The sequence below is a fragment of the Betta splendens genome, chromosome 9 (assembly GCF_900634795.4).
Source record: "Betta splendens chromosome 9, fBetSpl5.4, whole genome shotgun sequence".
NCBI classification, from domain to species: domain Eukaryota; kingdom Metazoa; phylum Chordata; class Actinopteri; order Anabantiformes; family Osphronemidae; genus Betta; species Betta splendens.
Window position 1 is genome coordinate 2,363,858 of NC_040889.2, and position 17,490 is coordinate 2,381,347.

Here is a 17,490-nt window from a genome sequence, read left to right on the forward strand (position 1 = left end):
ATAACAGAAGCCAAACTGAAGGCCCTGAAGTCTCCCACAAAGCTAGTTAGATGTGTATGTTTATTGGTGATGCATTGAACGAGAAAACGCCTTGATGCTTTACAGGGTGAGAGAATGTGAAGAAAAGAAGGCAACACTGGATGACCCAGGAGAGATGAAACTTCAAAGCTCAAAGTGCGACTTGAAACAAACTGGAGCAACAGAGAGAGAGAGCAGCTTGGTTCAAGTACAAAGGTGAAGAAGACATACAGGCCTTAAAAGCTTTTCTGTTCACCACCTACAGTCTTATTTGTTGCTTGCTTTTATTTTTTTCCCTGCATCTGCCTCTGCCAGGCAAGTATCAGACAGGATTACATAACTTTGATGCAACGCTGCGAAGTGGGAATTGATATCAGATGCTTTTGTTGTTATTGGATATGGACAGGAGGGACTGTGCTCTCTCTGCCTTCATCAACGTCCTTGGCTGGGATGATGACATTCGGCATGCTGATGGAAGTAAACTGGATGTTTACCTGGACCAAGTTTGATGGCTCACTTCAATTAATCCGTCATTATTGCTGCAGGACAAGCATTCTTTGAGTGATTGCTCCCAGTACAAGGGCTGGTGTTTTGCTCAAGGGAGAATATACACCGCTGCACAGATGATGCCTGGACATAAAGCCACATTGGTCAACAGTTCGCCTCTCGTGCCACCTCCAGGCTGCGCAGGAAGTATCAGGTTATCGGGGAACCGGGCAAGCCTAGCTGGATGAGTCAGCGTGAGGTTCAGGAAATCCCACTGACAAACAGAATTATCTTAAACCAAACAAGAAAAAGAAAAGAAAACACTCCTCTCTAAACTGTTGAACTGTTTTACAGGAAAATAAATATTTGTAATTATAATGAAGTGAATTTGCAAACAATGACTAAAACAAATCACTGTCTTTTTCGCAGTTTAAAACAAACAATGGCACATTTTGTAATAATAAACATTAACAGACTTTCGTCCCGATACAATGTCAATAAACAATAACAATATTTAAAACACACAAAAGGCCACTGGTTTTCATTCGTTTTTATTCCATGTTGTGGCACCATACCCTCTTGAGAAGATATGGTTGCCATTAGGACATAGTAAATATATGAAGGTATTCAGAAAGGGCAGAGGTGTGTGTGTGAAGGTGTGTGGTGGTGTGCACAAGTGGAGGAAAGTGTGCATGAGGCCAAGTAAGATTAAATGGAATGTGTGTTTAGGCCGTTGTACGTTTTAAAATAACTTTTTTAAAAAAACATTAAAGGAATGAAACAGAATGTTTGTCTAATGCTACAAAAGCAGGAAACGTTAAACACAAACTCAAATACAAAAGAGGAATAAATAAAATGTATCAGAAACAACAATGAAAATAGAAATTTCCACTCTGAGTATGATGTGTGAGAGAGCAAGAGAGAGAGAGATAGACACGGGCATAGTAACAAAGGGCTCCCTCTCTCTCCGGCTTCCTCACATGGCAGGAATCAGCATCCGGAAATCTCTGGGTTTGTTACTATGGCGACGCTTCAGGAGGGGAGGCAGGAATTGGATGGGGATGGTGGGCTGGGTTGGAGTCAGACTTGTTACTAAGGCTTTGTGTGGCATTGTCTGCTCTAATACATGACAGTCTTTGTTTAAAGTACTGGTACCTAGATCCAAGATTACTCCCTTCATGCTGAAGACTTGGACTCTGGCGGCGTCCATAAACTCCACACTACACCCCATGCATGCCTGCCACCCTCCCATCACCTCTGCTGAACCCCCTACCTACTCCCTCCCCAGTCAGTCAGACTCTAGAAGGCACTGGTATATACTTATTACTCCACATTCTAACACCTGGACCCTACATCAAAGACGAGCATTTCAGGCAATGAGGGTTCACGAAACGTACACACGCTGATACACACGGGCCAGCCGGGTAACTTATGAGTGGTGGTGGGGGGTGGCGGGTACAGCTGGCTACATTTGTTAACGTTGGAGTGTTTTCATCGCTTAACAGTCTGCTGATGGGCAGAGGCAGTCAGATATGTAAACGTTGGCAAGGCTAACTTCAAATACAAAATTAATCTTTTTTTTTTACGGTCTCAATTAGTAAGTACTTGCATCTTTCACTGCTGCAGTCAGTTCACGCATAGCGAATTGATCAATTTGCATTGGAATCGAATCACAATTAGTTATTAGGTTTCTGGATTCGTCCATGTTTATCCGCAGACAACACACACTACTTGCGAGGAATGAGTCGTCCCATTTAGTATTTGTACAGTGAACGCACAAGGGGGTGAAGTTAGGGACTGCTACTCTACACACTGAGGTCTGAGTTTGGCTGGTACTCGAGTACACCTGGAATGGTTTTACTATGGTGAAGTAATAGTCACTAGAAAAAGTCTATGTCTTACTCCTCTCACTAGTCGTTCACTAAAGTGTCTATTATATCAAGTTTGAACAACTGAGGCACAAAAGCACTGGAAGCAACACCTGACGGCTAATGAATTACTTTCCATTTTTGCTGGTTGATTTGAAAATCCTCTCTACTTACATTCCCTTAACTTATCGTTTACGGCAAGAAGGCAGTTTGTAGCTGTGGTAAAACTATGTTTTGCCTGTTAACATTAATCATCCTATCAAACGTAGCTCAAACTAGGGCAGTGGTCACAGGAGCAGAGGGAAAAAAGAAATTGTCCTCATAAGTGTATTAACGCAAACCTTTCCAGTGCATTTGTGCCTTTATAACAAACCATGTACATAGGGCTAATGTCTTAAACGCGCACCCATCTGTATATGCTACCTACTGTATACAACTACACTGGGTATAACATCTAATTAAAACATCAATTTGTATACAAACGAAGACATATTGTACAGGAGAAATTATAGCTTCTGTTCCTTTCGATGCACGCCTTTTAAGGTGGTACTTAACCGCCAGCAATTCTGAAATGATCTGATGAGGATGAGGATTTAAAAAAATAAAATTTGGACAACTTTTGTTTTCCTCTCCCTTATAAACACGTTTTGTTCCGAGCATGCCTCAATTCACAAAGTACACATCACATGAAGAAATTAAACAATAAAAAAACACCAAACATTCAAATTAAAAGGTATTGTTGAGTACATGTAACCGTTTGAGTTCACTTCCCTATGAAAAAAAGTACCTGTTGGTTGAGGTGAAATTAAAAAGAAAGGCAATCAATCAATCAATCAATCAATCAATCAATCAATCAATCAATCAATCAATCAATCAATCAATCAATCAATCAATCAATCAACCAACCAACCAACCAACCAACCAACCAACCAACCAACCAACCAACCAACCAACCAATCAACTAATGTCACCCACGATCCAAGACTCCTTTTCACTGGTTCCTTGCACTTTTGAAATCTGTGGACCTCTTGAGTGTTTCGGAATCAACCCTGTTAAAATTTTTGTTTTTTTTTCAAAAGTCTCTTGCGTTGTGTTGGAACCTCCCCCTTTTTTTAGACGTGTAGCTAAATTGAATAACACAGAAAAGACGACAAACAAGTTTAAGAAGAGAGCTAGAGGTGACTGCTCATGCTCGCTGGCTGAGAAATGATCGAGTCAAGTTCGAGTTTCTGCATTGTGACGCCCACAGTCCAGAGTGTGTGTGTGTGTGTGTGTGTGTGTGTGTGTGTGTGTGTGTGTGTGTGTGTGTGTGTGGGGAGGGGGGGGGGGGGGGGGGGGGGGTTCAGTGTGGCTGCTACTTAAATACATAGTTGATCAGGACCTGAAGGAGGATGAGGAATAAGATGATGATGTAGTCGCGTTGCTGGAGGAAGGAGCCACCCTCCGTCTGGCTTGTGGTCCGGCTCCGCAGCATGCTGATGCTCCTGCGTGGCAAGCACATCACTTTTACAGCCACTCAAAAGCATGTATTACATCATGCCCATGGTGCATGGCAGCTCATGCCCCTCTCACCTGTTGATGTCCTCCTGCGTCTGTTTTATAGAGTCAATGGCACTTTGAAGTTCACTGAGGTCAGCTCCTTTTTTCCGCAATCGACTGTTGTGCTTGCTTTTGTGTCCTATAATGACAAAATAACAAATTACAAAGGAACATAATATCAAAAGAATAGTATGAGATTCCTATTTAAACAATGTATCACTATTAAATATTTTTAATAAACTTGATGCTAAACTTGACAAAAACAAATACAGTCGTCTTTACAAATCATCACCACCAGAGTGTGCTGTTTACCAACTTATCAACTGGTGCGATGTTAAATTTGTACCCTTCTCTGTTACATATAACACATTTAGGCGTAAAGATTTCATGGTCTCACGTTCGCTGCCAGATGAGTCTTGACGGTCAGGCTCAGGTGAGGAGCAGCCACTTTCTGGGCTCTTGGGCTTGTCGTTCTTGTGCTTCCTCTTTGGCACCGTCACCTTTAGGTCGCACAGACACGTGAAAAGGTTCATGTAACATTACATACTGTATTTATGCATATAGGTAATCGTCTGTCAATCACACATGAACAGAAAAACATGCTAGTGTTGTTAGTGGCATGCTGGTATATCAGCAAGTCACATCCAACTGAAGATCAGTAATGATCAGTAATGCACAGTGACAAATTAAACTTTTCTAAACGTAAGGATTTCAGATCTGAGTGGAGAACGGCTTTATTTACAGTTAAGGCAGTTGAGTTAAGAGTCAAGAGATTTATTTATTATTTATAGAGGTTTATTTCATGCAAGCGATTCTCTAAATAAGGTAAATGCATGAGTCTTTTACATTTTACATTTATGTATGAGCTCTTAAAGTATATTTCTGCCTTATACACATGTGACACACAAACACACAGATTAACCCTGGTACGTAAACACAATACAGACAAATGCAAAATAAAGAGAAATGAGCAATGATGAGGACAACATGGCCTGTTGGCTTCACGATGCAAAGCTAAACAAAGCTGAACAACAAGTGCGAGAGAGAAAGAAAAACTGTCTTAAAGAAAAACAAACAGAGCAGAGGCGGTGATGGCGGAGGCAGCGGGGTGTCAATGTCAAAAACAGAACAAGCGACAATGAAGACGGTGCACTGGGTGCTGCGTGGAAGGTGGCTGAGGCAGCGATTTGCTTTCGGACAGGCGCAACCTACCTGGCACTTGTAATTGTCCCTCCGCTGCCCCTGGTTACTCAGACTAATAAGACTGCCAGAACGTACCATAGGGGTGCGGTGTCGGACCTTGGTCTGGATGCAGCCATCTTTTTCAAACTGGATCATATCGTTGAGCGGATCCCACGGTCTTGTGCTGGACAAGGAGACACAGACGGAGAAGAGATAGGTATGAGTGGAGGTGTGTGATAAAAGGTGGTGGTTGAACTTACGCCAAAGTTAGTAGGAAATCTACGATCTAAGTCTTTGTACATGAGGCCTCAGGACTTTAAACAGATTAGCTGCAGATGAGTGTGAATGGTATCCTGAGATTTCCTGCACGGACATCAGACGGATTGTATAACCCAGTCCTAGTGTTAAAAGCTCTGCAGAGGTTACAGTCCTCTGATGACCACTCACTCGGCATATCGGTAATGCCACTCTCCGGTGACCGCGTCCTGCTCAAACAGCGCAGGGAGCCACTCCTCGCACTTGGCTTTCCGCTCCCGGGCCGACTTCCTCTGAGCTTCCTCCAGAATGAACTTCTCATTGGTTGCCTCCGTCTGGTCCTTGTTGTTGATGGCCCGGGTCACATGCAGCCACAGTCTGACAGAAAGACACAAGCCAATGTCAAAACCAGTTAAGTTAAGTTAGACAGCTTGGACAAGAACAGAATGCAGCTAGAGGTACCTTTCACTCTCAAAGTCGCCCTGCTCCTCTGGTGGGACAGTGCACCGGATCAGTCGACTCTGCCTCAGGTCTGGTGTTGGGTTCCAGAAAGTCTCTACTGTTCCCGTCTTCTTGTCATTCATGAAAACCTCACTGTCCTGCAAGTTAACAGTCAAAACCTCACATTGTATTGTTCTCTCTATCTGTCTTTTTATGAAGTCACTTGGATAACCAATAAAACATCCCCTACTGCCATAGAAAGTATGTGTATCCCCACATTAATATACAAGCACGAAACATGTCTTACCCAGTGTCCTTCTAGTGTGGCCAACACTTCCTTTCCGAGCTTGATCTTTCCAGAAATCTGATTGACGCTGTCGCTGCTGCCCAGGAACGGCTGGAGGAGAGAATAAATCGATAGGTGGGGCAAGGAGGGTGAGAACAGAAGGGACCAGGGGGACAGAGGAGGAGGCAATACAAAAAGGGACAGGAAAGTACAGATTCAGGAAAAAGCATAGGTTTGTATAAAATATAGACAAAAGGAAGGAAATCATAGATAGTAGAAAAAGAAAAAGAAGAAATAAGGAAAGGTAGGGTGTGGTAAAGAGGAACGGAGGGAGAGATATATACTCTTATACGGTTTACTTGTTGCTGTTACTTTGGTGAGTGTGTCTTAAAATAGTAAAATAATAGGAATTTGACATTCTAATGACATGGTGGAGAGTAAAAGCACCAATAAGATAAGTCTTGCATTGATTTAAAAACATGTGAAGACCAAGGCCCAAAAAAAAGATGGTAAATTAACTTGTCTGGTACCTGTCGCTAGTTCATGAATAATGCATTTGGTGATGTGAATGATGGGAAGGGCGTTGGGTGTTTCAGGAAGAGTAGGGGAGTGGAGTAGAGTGGAGTCGGTGGTGGTGTGGGAGAATGAGATGTTCAGAAAAGTGTGACAAGGAAAATGTGAGAACCAAACATTTTTAACTTGCATTGTACTTTTAGTCTTGGAAGTCTTGCATTGCTAATTAATCTATAGTAAGAGGCCTGTTGTGATGCTATCATTACTCATACCTTCAGTTTGAACTCCAGCTGAGCGCTGTAGCCTGTCTTCTCACATGCAATGGTAATCTGGCCACCCAGCTCCAGGGTCATGGTACCATACAGAATGCCTACAACGAAGATGCACAATAAAGTATTCTGACATACTGTAAAGCGCACAAACACAACTAATCAGTGTATTACCTTTACAGTGGGCGTATGGCATGTTCATCACATAGTCCTCTCCGCGGTTGAGAAAAGTCAGCCGCGCTTCCCCGTCCAATATGGCTGACAGGGAGTTTCCTAAAGCGGACATGGGGTCTGAATAAATACTGGATCATGTTGAAGATCACTTTAGGTGATTCTAATATTAGTATAGTGTCTTTGTACCATAGAACTTGGACTTGGCAAGGATGCTACCACTGAGGCAGAATCCATCCTTCCTGTTACTGACATAGAAGGCTGAAACTGGAGGATGATGGGATACCTGTGGGGCACGCCGCAAGCAAAGACAACAACACAAATTGTGACAATGAACTGATATGTGGAACTGAAACAATATTCTTATGACCTACATCTTTCTACAGCTGTTACCTGTTCTGCGATATAGAAGGTCTTGCTGTTGGTCTTCTGGTGCAGCCACATGCAACGGAATGTCTCGCCAATGATAGGGTTGTACGGCTTCTTCAAGCCCTGCGGATAAAAATCAAAACACAATGTTGTACTTCATAAGAACACTACTGCTCATCGCCACAAACTCAAATGTGTACTCTGCTCACCTTTGGCTTCTTGTAAAACCCAGAGATATACCACTTCACCACCTTCTTCATCCGGTTGTAGGCGTTCTCTTCGATGGCAGCTCTAAAAGTGAAATAAACAAGCTAAACTTAAACTGATGCTCTTCAAAAGTCAACTGACAGTACCAATACCAAAGTATTATTTATTTGGGCTTACTCTGACAAGAAGTCGGCATGGTAGTAGTAGTCGGAAAGTTTGTCCAGGAACGACCTTGGCTCCAAAATGAAGGTGGGCAGCACCACCTTGGACAGATCCATGCCGGGTCGGACCTGTTTCAGCAAGGTCCAGATGAGAGATTTGTTTTCCTCTGATACCGTCTCAGTCTGGGCAGCCTCGCCAGCCTGGAGAGAGAAATAAAGAGCACTGTAGTGAAGATGCACATCTGTGTGCAGTTATCTGCAACAACAGTAACAGTTATCTTGTCAGTCACTCGTTTAGGTCAATATTCTTTCATGTTTTAAAAATTTTCAAGTTGTGAACGTTGGTATGCAAAAGAAGCTTTTAATAATCTCTGAGCTCTAAACATTTTGCCACAGCGTCCATAGGTGTTTAATTATTGAGCTGTCAAAGTCAGATTTCAATATTACGGGAATGCACATTAGCAATTTCACACTTTGTTGTCGTACGATAGCTGTGTCTTGCAGACACCCACTCAAACCAACCCACACAAACTGTGATCAAAGGCGTCAATGTCACAGCTTTCTAAATTGCCTGAGATGAACAGGCGAACATAGTAATGTCTGCTCATTGCAAGAAAAAAGACTGAATGAAAATCCTTTAGCTAAAGTTGCGATTCAAGATGGATACAATTGTGAGAAATCAATGACAGTGTCCTGGAGAATCATCATTTTAACAGCAGACTTGAAGCCGTACCTCTCCTAGTTCTTCATGGCACTGTTCAAGGTAGAGGGTTTCCCGCAAATGGTCATTGGGATCGAGGTCAATGTATGAGTCATCTTGGCGCTCTGATGTGTCGCTGTCACTCTCCTCTAGGCCTTCCGGGTCAGATTCTTCATGGTCCTGCTCTCCCTCCCTGTCTGACTTGTCTGAGTACAGATCTGGGTCTTTCAAATGGTCGCTGTCATTGAACCTGTTATAGTACATGTGATGTGAGTGGAAAGGAGGTTTACCCAAGCAGAACCTGTTGGGAAAAAGCATATAGTACAGATATAGTAGAGGAAATAGATTTCTACTCACTGGAAGCCGTGGATGTTGTGGGCTCGAAGGAGGCTGTAGAAATTAATCGAGTGTTCACCACTAGTGGTTACTGTGCTCATGTCCTCCTTTCCCTCACGGATCATGGTTCTCTTCAGCAAGCTGGAGCATTTCAGTGCAAGCTCCAAGGCATCCATCCAGCACCGACCTAAGACGTAGTGTTTTGAGATCATTTACTGCCATCATTTCAAAAGATTTTGTGTAAAAGAATATGGCACACAAGGTGGATGCTGGGAAAGTATTTGTTTTATTTGGTTACTGCTTGTCTGTTACAACACCACCACAGAGAGCGACGAATAAAAAAAGCTATTGTTTCAGCACCATGGACAGAGAATTATGCCATCACGCCTTCAGAAAAACAGTGCTGAAATTCAGTGTTTTTACACACACACACACACACACACACACACACACACACACACACACACACACACACACACACACACACACACACACACACACACACACTCAATTCTCAATTCTAACTTTAGCCCTAAAATCACATCTTAACCCTCACAAGGTTTAACAGGTGAGGACTGGCCAAAATGTCCTCACTTTGTCAAAATGTCCTCACTTTGGTAAGAAAACATGTTTTTTGGTTCTACATGTTTTTGGTTCACGCAAACACACAAATGTGATGTCAATTTATGAGCTTTCTATCACTCATCTGAGACAAAGACTGACATACAGCCGAAGTCTATATGACAGCCTGTCTCTTACCATCAGACTCCGAAGCAGCGCGGAAGATGAGATGGCTGCTGGGTAATGGCTGTGTAATGGAACCCACTGCTTCTCCTTTTGGACCCTGTCACACATAAAAATAAAAAGAGGAAATACAGAAACACTGTAAGCAGGGATCCTTGGAATTATTCAGAGTCAGCACGTTGATTGGTGTATGTATCTTTTTTTTATCTTTAGCTGTCTGTTTTCAGAGTTAAAAGCCTCCTCTGACATTTCCTCATTTACTGATTGCAGTTATTTTTCTTTCAATTTCTAATGATGCACACGTATATAGGGAAAACCTAGACTCCAGAGTATGTCATTATGCAAATGCTCAATTGCGAGGGGACTGATCCCTAATTAGTCTTCGTTCCAATAGTGACAAGGACAATGGTGGACCGGAATACTGTAATCTAAAACGCAGTCTGCTAATTGTGATTCCAGCCTCTTCAATAGCTGCAAATGGAAAGCTCAAACGCGAGGTCAGTGTTGAATAACAAATCACAGTTGGAGTGGACAAGAGACAACAGCTGAAAACAGAACACACACAAAGGTGCTCCACTAAATATGAAAATGGCTGGCTGGGCATACAGTATAATTATATAAATGCAACTAATAGGGGGGCGAATACAGCATTTGGGTGAAAAGGATAAAATATACAAATAATGTGTTTCTGTTCATTTCTGTCTTTTGTCTGGACAGCTGAGGACTTTGTGTTTTTGTCTTTTAAGGTAAAACCTCTGTGACAAACCTTCACAGCCCATATGGACTGCTCTAGCGGGTGGAAGAGCTTGAAACAGAAGCCGTCCTTCTTGGAGGGCCTCTCAATCAGCTCGCAGGCATTGAGCAGCACCGTCCCCACCCACTGTCCGTTTTTGTGCGTTTTATAAATGAGCAGGACGCCTGGTTTCAGCACACACCACAGCTTTGTCCAGCTCTTCAGAGTGCCACGGATCTATGGTTTAGACGCAACCATGTAAATACAATGCCTTAACTCTGCAGATTTCTCTTCTGTATTACAGATTATAACCAACCTAATAATAACAAAATGCTATTATTCATTATAAGAAATATTCTATCCTTCACCTTCAGCCAGTCGGCCATGACAATGACAGACGGATCAGTGATGGTACTGAGCAGCTCTTTTGTTGCCCTCTTCTTTTCCTCTCTGTAGTTCTTTTTCTGCACCTACAGGCAGCACAGACACAAAAGGCATTTGTCATCCTCATTCTCGCTCTTAAAATAACTTCTTGGTGTGAGGGTGTTTTTTAAGACTAATGAGCCCTGTCTTGAGAATTATTTTCCATATACGCTAGACATAAGCTCATTTAAGCTCACTTACCTTGAGGGATTCTTTCTTGGTGAGCTTTCCTCCAGACGTCGATACATCCTTGTCTGAACCATTGTACAGCTTTGTTTCAGACTGGATACACAAGGAAAACACATTTAAAAGCTGTCTTTGTTAGCCAATTATGGCATTTAAATATTTGTATAATATTTGACACAGTGAGCCAAAATACGAGAGATGCTAAGACAGTCTTTGTGTGAGTATCCGATGTCAACATTTGTCATTCTTATTCTTATTCAAGTCTGCTTGTCTCCATGGCTCAAACTAGCTCAGTTACTGGAATGAGGTCTATAAATACCAGCGAAGGTGAGTTTTGCCAACGTCCTTGGCAAGCCAATTGGAGTGATCTAAAGCCGAGAGTCAGGCAGGGATGTGCAGGCATCTTTAAAACTGGCCTATCTAAATCCCAGAGGCAGGATTAGAGAAAGACTGACAACAAGCTCTATATGACAACACACATTTTATATAGTGATTGGGAAATATCAGTCCACAAATTCATTCTTAAATGATGTAGACATCTTTGAAATCATTTATAATACATTTTTGATGTGAGCAGTGCATGTGCTGCGTGAATCATCTCAGTATGGGCCATTCGCTGCCTGAGGCGATACAAGGAAAAGGAAAGATGACATGAAACAATTCCCACACACTCTGGTCTCATTACAATGCTCACACCCTCATCGCTCCTATACTTACTATACTCGCAAAAAAGACTGACTGATGAGCATTACCTTGCTTTTGGATATAGAATGTGAGTCTTCCTTCAAAGGCAGGGGCAGGAGGTCCTCCTTCCCTCTCTCAAATCCTGTAACAATATAACAAAAATCACATACGGACATGCCAAGTTTATTGATGAGGAAACCGATCTTATTCCAGTTCAAAAGTGGTTGTATAGTGTATATTGTAGAGTGTAATTTACACTCTCAAGCGGAAGACCTCTATGAGTCCAAGTGTACGGTGAACGGGCATAGCATTGTAGCAATTGAGTTTGTTTATAGAGCTTGATTTACAGGAGATGGAGGGAAGAAAAGAGGGTCTTTTTGAAATTGCTGGCAACAGCATGTTTGAAAACGTTGGCAAATGCCTTAAGTCCAAATTGACTCAGTAGCCACCTGAAAACACTTGGAACACTGCAAGCGAGTCACAGAATCTTAATAGGGAGGTTCCCTAGTTTAATCAAGAAATAGCAGAAGGACAGTGTTGACGCTGGCATAAAAATGTTTTTTTTTTTTATTTAGCAATTTTCTTACATCTACAATCTTAAACTACTGAGCTAAAAGACAGCTGTTGATTGTAGCTCAAATTAGAAATGTTGACTTTGGCAAGAGAGCTTTGAAGTTTAAGACTTAAGGTGGTGAGACCAGCTGGTAAAAAAGTCCTTAGTTTTTGATGTGCCTCCCTCTCACAAAAATAATAAGACTCTGGATAGATACCGCTGGGGGGCTACTTAAGGTCAGAAGCAGGCTCCCACACAGAGACTTCTGTTCTATGTCTATGATGTTCAAAGTAAAAAGACAAATCAATTAATTGGTCTTTAATTAATTAATGATTAGTGTGCTGCACAACTGTTGCACTGTTAAGAGCTATAAAATGCACACGTCACCATACGTCCCTCATCTTTGCATTATGACACAAGCAGTCTGTTTATGGGACATGTCCTAAGAGAATGCAGTGTAAGAGATCAGTGGACGTTCAGTCTCCAGTTGGGCCAAATACAGCCATTGCTTTGTGTGTTAGTGTGTGTGTGTGTGTGTGTGTGTGTGTGTGTGTGTGTGTGTGTGTGTGTGTGTGTGTGTGTGTGTGTGTGTGTGTGTGTGGTTTAAGTAGCAGGACAGTCACGCCCCACTGCAGACTGATTAGGGCATTTGCCTGTCAAAACAGGAGCTGCAGAAATCTCTCTCTGCATCAAATATCATAGACTGGAAAGATGGAGCGGTACAGAAAGAAATGTAAGCCCTGCTGAACAATTTAGAGGTGTGGATTTCAACAGCACAGACTACAGCAGCAACTATGCGCGGCCTGCGTATAAATGTTGACTATACACAGTACACTACAGCAGGCACAATGGTCATACCAGACCTCTGTGTAAGACATGTTGATGTAAAGATAAACAGAGAAAGGCTAAACAGATTTAAAAATGTAAAGTCAAACCATTCTTTTGCAATTTCTGCTGTTTAGTGCCTGTATAGTAAGGGCAGAACCAAGACTGGAGCAGACAGAGGGATCAACCATGACTCAAACACAAATATTTGAGTGGATGGAGGAGGTGGATCTTAGTCTGTTGTTTAGAAAAGCAGTTGTTTGTGCACAGTCAGCCTTTTCTGAACAATAAAGAAAAAAACAGACATCCGCAAAGGTGGAACCGGGAACATGCAGACTCTTAAAGCTCCAGTAGCTGCCAGCTGTCTGCCAGGTCGATGTCCGATGTCAGGATAAACAAGGGACATACAGCGGAGGCAGCAATTTTTCAAAAGAACACCAAATTGATTTAATCCTCCGCATTCTGACATTTGGTGCACTTTTAAAAATGAGGATTATGATCATCACGCTTGACAGAGGTACCGCTGGAACCTGGGTGATGCCAAACAAAGCTGAGCACCTGCCTTGTTTGTCAAACTGTCTGCAGGAGAGTGTCACTGAAAGGCATCTCACAGTGATGTTGAAGGAACTTTCTTTACCTGTTATCTCTGCCAACTGTCTTTTAAATTGAACAATGTGTTGATCATGCACAAGACAATTATATCTCTAACTGTCCAAATTATTCAACTACACTATACTATATATGTTATTGTTGACATGAACATCCCACGTCTGTACAATGGCAGGTCATTCCGATCTTAAGTGTTAAGTCTGTTCAAAAACGCAATTATGCCATGGGTGTTGAAAGAAGATAGTTTGTATCCCAAGACACAAAAACTGAAATGGCTGAATGTTCTGATCTACAAATTTCATAAGCATCAAGTCCCTGATCAACACTGGTGCACTAAAAACAAACCCAGACTGAGCACAGCCATATCAGATGAGTCCAGACAGGACTATACTGGGAACTAGAAACACTAATTAAAATTCCGTTAGACAGGGAAATCACTGATGCCCTCAATGATGCATCAATGGAGAACTATACCACATACTTCGCTCAAGACGGAAGGTAACACTAATCGCTTACCAGTGCGAACACAACAGTAAACGTCACCTCCACACTATCTTACACCCACCTGGCAGGGACATGGGTGACAGGTCGTTATAACCCCCAAAGGAGGCATTGCGGATGAGTTTGCGTCCATCCGGATGTGGCGGTCGGAGTGACGCTGTCCCGCCGCACGTGGAGAAGCGGCGATGGCTCAGCAGGCCCTCCTCTTTCATCATGGGGGCTGGTGGGAGCTCCCTCGGTAGGGGGGGCAGGAAGGGGAGGGGACTCAAGGACAGAAGGTCGGACGGGGCTGGTAAATCGTCCAATCCGTCCTGCGCAGCTAGTGTACGATAAAATAAACCAACCAACATGCACAGAGAGTTGCTCAAAGTCCAGGCATTGAACAGCAGTGTGCTGTTTTCTTCTATGCTTCAGCAGACAGCTCCCTTCTCCCTCACACTCTCTTTCTCTCTCCCTGCCGAGTGTGTATGAAAGCGGCAGCCTCTAAGTACTTAATGAATAACTGAGCCACTCCTACTCCCTCCCCTCCAGATGGGTAGGACAGACGCATTCTAGCTTGAAAATAGCCTATTTTTTTTCTTCCTCTCATTACTTTTATTATTACACATTCAAAAGGGGCACCTTTTTCCAATGGATTCGTTACACGGCTGACATGTCTATGATGTTGAATACCTGTTTATACTTTCTAAATATTACTATTACAAAGATTCAACTTCTGACACTAGAGGATGATTGGTAGTGCAAAGGGAGTGCCTATTTCTTCTTTGAATATGACTTGCATTAATCTCAGTCTACCAAGACTGATATTTATCTACATTTAATTGCCAAATATCTGCATCACCTACCTAGCCTTGCTAAGCACACTATCCAATCACAAAACAATAGCTCTACTGAGGGCAGAAGGAAATGTCACATAACACCAATTCTCAGGTGACCCTACCCTATTAGCCAGACCAAACCAAATGGAAAAGCAGCTTTAGTACTTCAGCAGTTTCCAACCTAGGAAACATGAGTTAATATTTAGCTGTAATTTATATCTTCATAATGCAGCATCTGTATTTATATCTGTAAGCAACATGCAAGTAATGTATGTACATAGCTTATCAGGAAGGTTCAACGCCCTAAGAAAATAAGTCTTCAGGACAAGAAAGCAGTGTTCACTGTATCTGTAGAGTAAATGAATAGGCTTGGCATGGAGCTTTATCTTTGAAACCCAATCTGTGAGGCACTATGTCTTTTGTTGATCTTTCCAAAGACATCTAGACGCGTCATCTTTCTTTCTAGGTTACCTGCTCTATTTACTCGCATTTGGGTCAAGACATCTGAAAGAAGCTAATGTCACCAAGATACAGTGAGTGACATGGTTAAACAAAACATGTGCGTTTGAGCCAGCCTGACTCAACTGCACTTTAATTAACACGGGGAATCATGCAGTTTCATATGTATTATTCAACTCCCAGACCTCATTAACCTGATTGCAAAGAAAATTTTTTCCACCCCCAAGTACTTCACAAAGAGGATGGAGTTAACAATAACCGACACATCATTTACCAAATTAGCCTTTAGCTCTTTTATCCTCAGCATTTAAATTCCAATAAATATAGTTTTGGTTCAACATGCCTGGTGAGTAAAAGTTTTGTTAAACAATAACTGTTTGGGAGGGGAACAAGTGATACAAATGTGTGACTAACAATACTCTGACCCAGCTGCCCGGATGGCCCTTTTTTGTGTCCTTCTGCTTTTATGCAAGGGTAACAGTTCACCTGATGGAAACACAAAAGAAACACCTGGTGAGCACAGTCTTTCTTTGCAGTCATGTGGTCATGTTGTGTACTTTCAGGGAGAACTTACAAACTATAATGCAGTAATCCCTGAACTGCAGTGCACCCAACACTGTGCACTGCAAGTGATACATACACTAGAGTGTGGACAGCAGGGCACATGCAGACAAACATCTCCAGCCTTACATAAAGGCTACAAAGCGATCCTCTGAGCCAAGGATTATCCCTAGGAACAAAGAAGCTTTTTAAAACTGGCCAAAGGCAACTTCTGCTGTATTGCTCTTCTCTTATAATTAGACTGAGCGTCTTGTTTCTGTCGACATGACAACGCCAAATCGAATTCTTCCTTCCACCCTCATTAGAGCCACCTCACATAGGAAAACACAAAGATGCACTATGGATATGCGGGAAGCCATGAGACACAACAAATCAGAAAGAGTCAAGGGTCGGGATTTCACGGGAGAAGGCACACAATGAACAACATGACAACTGGTTAAATGCTAAACACTACCATGTCACCCAGTGCTACGTCATACTGTACCTTGCTTCGCTTCAAGAACTTCTAGAACTTAAAAGAAAAGCGGCCCAAGGTCAAGAGCACTTTTGTTCTTCAAAATCATGGTAAAATCACTGGTACAGTCCTGACAGGTCTTTGACTGTCAAAGCAGACCCTGGCGTCCGCATTTGCTCCATCACGTGATCTGCATCTTGTTTGCTTCCACGGACTTTTGGTTTACCACGGCACACATGCCGGCTGTCAGGCCTGCCAGGGTTTCAGCCACTCATGGATGAGAGCGAATAAGAAAGAACAACAAATTGACTGGCTGAGGGTGCAGGAAAGACCAACCCTCACTGTGTCGTTAACCCCATATGACGGTGAATAATCCCTGTGGCTGAGCTTAAATCCACGATGACTCCACCTTCTCTCTCACTTTCAGACTGCCCGTCTGTCCATTGCTTCGGCACTAAACTACCTTCTCTTCCGACACATTTCATGTCCTCTTTAACGTTTGGCTATCTTCAGATTTTTCTGTCAGCCAGTGTCATCTCCACCTCTCTCTCTCTCTCTCTGTGGTGGTCTCTTGGTGTTTACTCAGAAACAGGACAGCAAGTGAGCAAAAGGCTTTTGAAGACTAGCTTGTACAGCCGATTGAGAAAGCCTTGTCAAACAACCACTTGGGTTTATTTTTACTTGGAATGAGTCATAGAGAGGACTAACTAGGCAGCCAGACCATGGAGACACCCAAGTTCGTCTGTGCATGTATAATTATGCAACTAAGTCAGATTGTATAACCCAAACAAACTGCAACTTCAATATGAAAAAGTTGAATGACAACAAAAATTATTTATTAAAAAATAAAAAGAAAAATTGCAGTTTTTTCCGTTATCAAAATGATTTTTAAAGTTGGTATCAAGGTTCAACTGTAAAATGCACTCAAATAAGTTATGCAAAATAAGTAAAGAGAAAAATCACAGAACTTCACACTTCAGCTGCGTGTTTTCCGCACAACTCTTACAATACTCATAATCCCTGCAGCAGTGTTTACCTGTGAATCTAGGTCTTATACTTTCATTCACACTGAAAGATATTTGGGTACCAACAATAACATAATGCCTAACAACTAATAAAAGCACACACTATCACTCTTC

General features: G+C 42.3%; 1 protein-coding gene across 1 annotated transcript; it reads right to left on the bottom strand.

Annotated features, from left to right (window-relative positions):
- Positions 1-1,039: 1,039 nt before the first annotated feature.
- On the bottom strand, positions 1,040-14,373 carry LOC114861424 (oxysterol binding protein-like 8). Its single transcript, XM_029160600.3, has 21 exons — positions 14,124-14,373; positions 11,640-11,713; positions 10,903-10,983; positions 10,647-10,748; positions 10,312-10,515; positions 9,561-9,645; positions 8,823-8,988; positions 8,499-8,715; positions 7,782-7,966; positions 7,607-7,688; positions 7,422-7,520; positions 7,218-7,314; positions 7,032-7,130; positions 6,861-6,958; positions 6,097-6,186; positions 5,811-5,947; positions 5,541-5,726; positions 5,190-5,277; positions 4,309-4,411; positions 3,945-4,050; positions 1,040-3,856 (listed from the first exon to the last, which is right to left on the bottom strand). Exons 1-21 carry the CDS (start codon positions 14,272-14,274, stop codon positions 3,727-3,729), a joined length of 2,580 nt encoding a protein of 859 aa, XP_029016433.1. The 5' UTR covers positions 14,275-14,373; the 3' UTR covers positions 1,040-3,726.
- Positions 14,374-17,490: the final 3,117 nt, after the last annotated feature.

What these genes read in the sequence shown, in the direction of transcription:
- LOC114861424 (XM_029160600.3), bottom strand. Translation starts at nt 14,274, where the DNA reads ATGATGAAAGAGGAGGGCCTGCTGAGCCATCGCCGCTTCTCCACGTGC. An exon ending in TGCCAAGTCCAAGTTCTATG is followed by an intron (nt 7,131 to 7,217) that starts GTACAAAGACAC and finishes TGTCCGCTTTAG; the next exon opens with GAAACTCCCTGTCAGCCATA. An exon ending in AGACTCATCTGGCAGCGAAC is followed by an intron (nt 4,051 to 4,308) that starts GTGAGACCATGA and finishes TTGTCATTATAG; the next exon opens with GACACAAAAGCAAGCACAAC.